This window comes from Oncorhynchus tshawytscha, linkage group LG16, assembly GCF_018296145.1.
Source record: "Oncorhynchus tshawytscha isolate Ot180627B linkage group LG16, Otsh_v2.0, whole genome shotgun sequence".
NCBI lineage: Eukaryota > Metazoa > Chordata > Actinopteri > Salmoniformes > Salmonidae > Oncorhynchus > Oncorhynchus tshawytscha.
The window spans coordinates 16,557,607-16,565,607 of record NC_056444.1 but is presented as its reverse complement, the minus strand read 5'-3'; the positions used below and the strand labels follow the sequence as shown (position 1 = coordinate 16,565,607).

At 45.1% G+C, this 8,001-nt stretch overlaps 1 protein-coding gene across 1 annotated transcript; it reads right to left on the bottom strand.

Annotated features, from left to right (window-relative positions):
• Positions 1–846: 846 nt before the first annotated feature.
• LOC112215404 (G-protein coupled receptor 12-like) lies at positions 847–4,797 on the bottom strand. Its single transcript, XM_024374413.2, has 3 exons — positions 4,453–4,797; positions 4,145–4,200; positions 847–3,631 (listed from the first exon to the last, which is right to left on the bottom strand). The coding sequence occupies exon 3, from the start codon at positions 3,617–3,619 to the stop codon at positions 2,600–2,602; it is 1,020 nt and encodes a 339-aa protein (XP_024230181.1). The 5' UTR covers positions 3,620–3,631; positions 4,145–4,200; positions 4,453–4,797; the 3' UTR covers positions 847–2,599.
• Between the last annotated feature and the right edge of the window lie 3,204 nt (positions 4,798–8,001).

The following is an 8,001-nucleotide window of genomic DNA, read 5'->3' as shown; positions in this document are numbered from 1 at the left end:
TCAAAGACTGTGGCGGTCATGTGTGCTAGCAAAGCAGAAGTCTTGGGTTTGGGTCTCGGTGTGAGCCGAATCAGGAGGAAGTGGTACTTGCTAGGCAAGCAGCGCGACGTCCATAACAGTGGTGCCGTGATCCGCAGTTGGGCTCAGCTCCAAGGCCGGGTTGTTAGCTATGAAGCGAGTTTAGAAGGGGTGAATGTATTAAGGTTGTACCCGTCAGCTCACTCCACAGCTATCTTGAAATTGAGCTATCGGCTTAGATATTTTCCGATAGCTCAAACCGTTGTCAAGGAGGGTGGTCACGTGTGCTAGCAAGGCAGAGGTCCTGGGTTCAAGCCTCATTATGAGCTGAATCAGAAGGAAGTCGTTGGTACTCGCTAGGCAAGCAGCAAGCATGACGTCCACACCGCTGGCTATGATCAAGGGAAGGTAATACCTAGTCTGTATTCCTTCAACCGAAAGGTGTCTTCTGTATTTAACCCAACCGCTCTAAATCAGGGGGTGGTGTTGACTGGCTTCTGTCAGCCACGGTAAGGAAGTGGATCCAGGAGGCAGGAGACATCCATAGCTGGAAGAACAAGACGTGTCACTGCTCTCCTCCTTTCTTGTTATCCAAAGATTAAAACATTTAAAATAAATACACTTATTGTACCATGGTCTGTCACATAGATGATTGATAATCAACACTCTATTACTTTGTGGATGTCCATCCCCATTTCGTATAATATGTTACGAATTACAATTTGTATTATATGTTACGAAGATGCAAAACGTACAATATGTTACGAAGTTGAAAATGTACAATATGTCACAAATTTGCTAAATGTATGATATGTTCCTTATTCTAGCTAGGCTAGTGGTTAAGGTTAAGTTTAGGAGTTAGGTTAAAGGGTTAAGGTTAGGGTTAACTAAAAGGGCTATGGTTAGGATTAGGTGATGGGCTAGCTAACATACTAAGTAGTTGGAAATTAGCTAAAAAGTAGTAAGTAGTTGAAAAGTTGCTAATTAGCTAAAATGCTGAAGGTGTCAGTGATGATATTCAAACTTGCAGTCTTTGAGTTAAGGCTGTCTTTTGTAACCATACCAAACATAACATATCACACAAAATGGAGTATCTTGGATTTACATATAGAATAATACACAATGGTCTGAGACCTGGTTGCAATATCAGGGGAAATGGTATTCATTAAAGTCCTATGCTTCATACACCTCGGGCTGTGTAGTCCGATGGCCCCACGGCCGCCATCCCACTTCTGACAACAATGTAGCAAAAAGAGAAAGCTGGAAGCAAACCCGGGTATCTGGCGTAAAACGCAAACACCCCACACATAGTGCCAATATGGTAACATGCTTGGTGGTAATTGTAACTTGGCTCATATAGCGAGGATCCCACAATACATTCAGTTTCAACAGCTCCCATACGGTCTAACTGTCTGCTTGGTCTGCAGAGGGAACATTTCACTCTCCTCTACTTTCAAGAGAAGTCAGCCTACTTAACGTGCGTAAAATACAGAATGAGTTAGTTATGAGAATTGAGCTGTTTATGTATGAAGAAGCGACTGGATAAAACGGAGATAAAAAGATCAAACCCATAGGTCTTATCATAATCTAAAGGCATTTGGCACGCGCAAGGGGTAGGGCAATAAGGGTACTTATCTTCCGGAGGCTGTTGTCACCTCGGGATGTAGAGCAAACAGAACATCATAATACATTCTCACACGTGAAATGGGGAGAGATGGAGATTGAAAGATGGATGGGAGGGAAGATAAGCGCCCGCTCTCCTCCTCCTCGGCTTGGTTTCTTTACTCCGTGTCTGCGGAGGACGCAGGGCGCGCGGATCACAGAGCGCCGGGGCTATTTTTAGCCTTTCGCGGTTGTTTAGCTTTCAAAGCACGTTCAGAGTGCAGCAGCGAGATGAGATGCTCTAGCCGCAGCCCGGCTTCGTTGTAGGGAAACGTCTGCATCTTGATCATCGCCCCCTTTTGCTCATCACTCCCTCCACTACTCCTCTCGCTCTCCCTCTCTGTCCATGGGACACATGCATTGCCTTTTTGCACACACACGAGCTTTTTAACTTGTGGGACAAGTTTAAACAGTCTAGAATAATCTCTCAATCCTTTTATGGAGGGAAAAAGCGCACATCATTAAAAGCGGCTAAAACTATGTAATCTACATTTGCTGCAGCGCCATGCGACCATCCTTTCCCAGTCATCTGCAGAACACCTCGTGGCACGTAAACCCAACGGTGGTGTGGAGGGGGGATGGTACACCTATGGTGGCAGCGGTCAGATCATGTGATGTTGTTTTATATTTAAACTGGGAAGACGGAAGATAGAGAAGGTCGGACAGTAGTACAGTAGGCATACAGTACACTTTTGTACCAAATCCTCCATCCTATACTCAAAGATATATACTGCATGTCTCTGCCTCTACTTATCCCTCCACCTCCCCTTCTCCTGCTGCTGCCTCCATCCTTCACTGGATACAGCCCAGCCATGGAGACACAGAGCCATGCAGTAGACCCAGCATGAGCCCTGCCTGCCTGCCTGCCTTCCTCTGCCCAGGGCACCTCTCTCCTTCCCTCCCAGGGCCTGGGTCTGTGTCAGACGTGGCTGGGGGTCCGTGCCCTGTGGGTCACCCTGGCCGGTATACAGCCACAACACACCAGCCACAGAGCCTGCTGGATCTCCTGGTTCCTGAAGGCGTAGATCACTGGGTTGATGACTGAGTTATAGGTGGCGGGCACCAGGGTGGCGTAGGTGTAGAGAGGTGGGTACGTGTAGTCGGCGACGAGGGAGTAGACGGTGAAGGGCATCCAGCAGGCGGCGAACGTTCCCAGGATGATGGCCAGTGTGGACACGCCCTTCCTGGTGGTGACGTAGTGGGGCGAGGTGGACAGGAAGTGATGCTGCAAGGCGATTTGGTGGGCGTGGTGCATGACGATCTTACAGATCTGCACGTACAGCTGCAGCATGAGGCCGAACAGCAGGAGGAAGGATACGGACAGCACCACCACGTTGTTCTTAGTCAGCGGGCGCACCACGCTGCATGTCGACTCCTCCGCCAGGCAGTTCACCCCCGTGACGGGAAGTAGGCCCAGGCAGAGAGACAGGCCCCAGAGGAGGACCAGCATGGTGTAGGTGAAGGCGGCAGTGCGCTCTGAGTTGTAGGTCAGGGCGTAGTAGAGTGACAGGTAACGGTCTATGGTGATGGCCAGCAGGCTGAAGACGGAGGCTGAGAAGGAGGCCACCACCAGACCAACAGTCAGCAGCTGGGCCGAGTCAGACCTCAGCAGGTAGGCCAAGGTGAAGTGGAGCACCAGGCCCAGACCAGCCAGGAGGTCAGCCAGGGCCAGGCTGCCGATCAGCAGGAACATGGGGGCTCGGAGAGACGGGTTCTGCCAGATCACCAGCACCACCAGGGCGTTCTCACAGGCAATGAGGGTCCCTGAGGAGCACAGCAAGATGTCCCAGGGGTTGACCAGGAGAGGGGGCACCGGGGGAAAGGAGTCCAGAGGGGAGTAGGTGGCGTTGTCCGTGAATCCGTCTCCGCTGCTGGACCAGGCTGTGGGGTCAGGGGTCAGCCAGCTGGGGGTGACCAACGCCTTGTATGCGTCACTCATTGTGCCCCCCGTCTGGAAACACACACATATTACTAGTGTTTATAAGAGGTCACACACACACACATGTCAAAATTCACACACACACATTGCAGACACAAACTTAAGAAGCCACACAGAGATGAGCGCTCACACATAAGATCATATTTTGATAGAGGACTATAGTAGCCTAGACATTATCCCTCTACCCACATTTCATGCCTTATTTTTAATACAGTAACAAGAGATCACTCAGCCTGATTATAATCTAAAGTGTATTGTACCCTATCTGGTATGAATTGAAAGAACAATACACAGTTGCCTATACTTGCTATAGTCATTGTGGTATGGAGCAGTTTTGTGGCAGATTGTGTAAACTACTCATCAACAGGCTCCATATAAAGTCTTTTGAAATTGGCCTACTATCATAACCAATCATAAATTGATATTAGGCCCAATTCTGAAAACCACACAATGTAGGAATAGGAACCCTAAAAGACATGCAGCGCGCGTGCGCTATGCACACATTCGATTGTTCATGTATCTCACCCCACCACAAGAGGAAATGGTCCCGATAGCCTCTTCTTCGCCACAACCCGTAGATGCTTGGAATAACGCAAAACAGACAATTTCAGCATCCTAGTCCTTTGTGGTGCTCCTCTCTTACCTTCTCATGTGTCTCAACATTGGGCCTAATAATATTTAATCACCTTTGGTTTTCCCCAAAACCCCGCCAGGTTGCATTAACAATAGCCTTGGTTGCATTGTATTAACAATTTTCCTCAAATAGACCGCCCGCCCGTCCATTAATTAATTAATTAATTCATCCATGTATCCACCACTATTAACATGCCTACCTTGACTCCGTGGTGCGGCGTAAGGCTAGATAAAAGTGCGTCCTTGCTGTGTTTCCATGATAGGCTATTGATAACGATGGCGGCAGGTGCGGAGCCCCGATCAGATGAAGATGCAGCACTGTTGCACCGGGGGGGTGGATGGGTCTTTACTGAAGCACAGAGGGAGAGCAGGGAAAGCGGAGCAGAGGCTTTACAGGAGCATTGCTGTGGACTGCGGCTGTGCAGCGAGCGGGGGTGTGGAAAAGGGGGAGCGCTGCTCTCTAACCGGCCAGACTCCGAGACGCGTACTGTTTGTTCAAACCCCCCACGGGAGGACGAGACAGCAACAGCTCAATACCAGGAGGACCTACTCATCTGTCAGCGCCCATTGCTCAAGGACAGAGACTGATAGGAGTGTTGTATAAGGCACAGGACCTTCATCCGTTCAAAGGCTAAATCGATTGGAAACAGGTGAGAAAACCCCCCACATCTTATTTCTTTAATTTGGAGAAGAGTAGGCAGACTAGGAATAGTATTACATCAATGTATGTAAATTACACTATATCTGATGATCTTGAAGTGATTAATAAGGAAATACACTCTTTCTGCAGTTCACTATATCAATCTCATCTTTCAGAAAGCGACTTAGATTCCTTTTTTGATTCAGTTAATAACTATGTTGGCCTGTAGAAGTAAGGTTTAAGAAACTCAGTGATTCTGATATATATTACTGAGTTGGACCAAGCCATTAAACAAATGCCCATATGTAAATCTCCTGGACCAGATGGCCTGACTCCTGAATTCTATCAACATTTTTGGCTTGATATTAGATAGTTATTGCTTTCGGTCTACAAAGAAGGTATTGCTAATGCTATCTTACCATCTTCTTTGAGACAGGAACTAATAGTTATTATACCCAAGCTCTCTTTACCTGGACAATTGGAGACCAATCACGTTGTTGGCAACTGACTATAAGTTACTAGCCCATGTCTATGCCAATAGGCTGAAAAAAGGCCTTGATAATATACAGTTAAAGTCAGAAGTTTACATACACCTTAGCCAAATACATTTAAACTCACAATTCCTGACATTTCATTCTAGTAAAAATTCCCTGTCTTAGGTCAGTTAGGATCACCACTTTATTTTAAGAATGTGAAATGTCAGAATAATAGTAGAGAAAATTATTTATTTCAGCTTTTATTTCTTTCATCACATTCCCAGTGGGTCAGAAGTTTACATACACTCAATTAGGATTTGGTAGCATTGCCTTTAAATTGTTTCCCACAATAAATTGGATTAATTTTGACCCATTCCTCCTAACAGAGCTGGTGTAACTGAGTCAGGTTTGTAGGCCTCCTTGCTCGCACACACTTTTTCAGACCAGAGGACATTTCTCCAAAAAGTCCGATCTTTGTCCCCAAAAAGTACGATCTTTTGTAGTTGCAAACCGTAGTCTGGCTTTTTTTATGGCGGTTTTGGAGCAGTGGCTTCTTCCTTGCTGAGCGGCCTTTCAGGTTATGTCGATATAGGACTCGTTTTACTGTGGATATAAATACTTTTGTACCTGTTTCCTCCAGCATCTTCACAATGTCCTTTGCTGATGTTCTGGGATTGATTTGCACTTTTCACACCAAAGTGCGTTCATCTCTAGGAGACAGAATGCGCCTCCTTCCTGAGCGGTATGACGGCTGCGTGGTTCCATGGTGTTTATACTTGCATACTATTGTTTGTACAGATGAATGTGTACCACGTGTACCACGTTCATCTGTGAAATTGCTCCCAAGGATGAACCAGACTTGTGGAAGTCTAGAATTATTTTTCTGAGGTCTTGGCTGATTTCTTTTGATTTTCCCATGATGCCAAGTAAGAGGCACTGAGTTTGAAGGTAGGCCTTGAAATACATCCACAGGTACATCTCCAATCGACTCAAATAATGTCAATTAGCCTATCAGAAGCTTCTAATGCCATGACATCATTTTCAGGCATGTTACAAGCTGTTTAAAGGCACAGTCAATTTAGTGTATGTAAACTTCTGACCCACTGGAATTTTGATACAGTCAATTATAAGTGAAATAATCTGTCTGTAAACAATTGTTGGAAAAATGACTTGTGTCATGCAAAGTTGATGTCCTAACCGACTTGCCAAAACTATAGTTTGTTAACAAGAAATTTTTGGAGTGGTTGAATAACAAGTTTTAATGACTCCAACCTAAGTGTATGTAAACTTTTGACTTCAACTGTATATAATCAGTGAAACTCAATCATCCTTCATTAAAGGAAGGAGTATCCATAACCATATATGATTGGTTTTAGATATTAGATTACAGTGAGTTCAAATAAGTTGACGGCTTTATATTGTTTTTTTTTGTTTTTTAGGCTTTTGACACTTTAGAACACAACTTTTTCTTGAGAACTCTCTCTACTTTTGGGTTTGGGGAGAATTTCTGTAAAGTATATTATAATATATTATACAGTGCCTTGCGAAAGTATTCGGCCCCCTTGAACTTTGCGACCTTTTGCCACATTTCAGGCTTCAAACATAAAGATATAAAACTGTATTTTTTTGTGAAGAATCAACAACAAGTGGGACACAATCATGAAGTAGAACGACATTTATTGGATATTTCAAACTTTTTTAACAAATCAAAAACTGAAAAATTGGGCGTGCAAAATTATTCAGCCCCCTTAAGTTAATACTTTGTAGCGCCACCTTTTGCTGCGATTACAGCTGTAAGTCGCTTGGGGTATGTCTCTATCAGTTTTGCACATCGAGAGACTGAAATTTTTTCCCATTCCTCCTTGCAAAACAGCTCGAGCTCAGTGAGGTTGGATGGAGAGCATTTGTGAACAGCAGTTTTCAGTTCTTTCCACAGATTCTCGATTGGATTCAGGTCTGGACTTTGACTTGGCCATTCTAACACCTGGATATGTTTATTTTTGAACCATTCCATTGTAGATTTTGCTTTATGTTTTGGATCATTGTCTTGTTGGAAGACAAAGCTCCATCTCAGTCTCAGGTCTTTTGCAGACTCCATCAGGTTTTCTTCCAGAATGGTCCTGTATTTGGCTCCATCCATCTTCCCATCAATTTTAACCATCTTCCCTGTCCCTGCTGAAGAAAAGCAGGCCCAAACCATGATGCTGCCACCACCATGTTTGACAGTGGGGATGGTGTGTTCAGGGTGATGAGCTGTGTTGCTTTTACGCCAAACATAACGTTTTGCATTGTTGCCAAAAAGTTCAATTTTGGTTTCATCTGACCAGAGCACCTTCTTCCACATGTTTGGTGTGTCTCCCAGGTGGCTTGTGGCAAACTTTAAACGACACTTTTTATGGATATCTTTAAGAAATGGCTTTCTTCTTGCCACTCTTCCATAAAGGACAGATTTGTGCAATATACGACTGATTGTTGTCCTATGGACAGAGTCTCCCACCTCAGCTGTAGATCTCTGCAGTTCATCCAGAGTGATCATGGGCCTCTTGGCTGCATCTCTGATCAGTCTTCTCCTTGTATGAGCTGAAAGTTTAGAGGGACGGCCAGGTCTTGGTAGATTTGCAGTGGTCTGATAC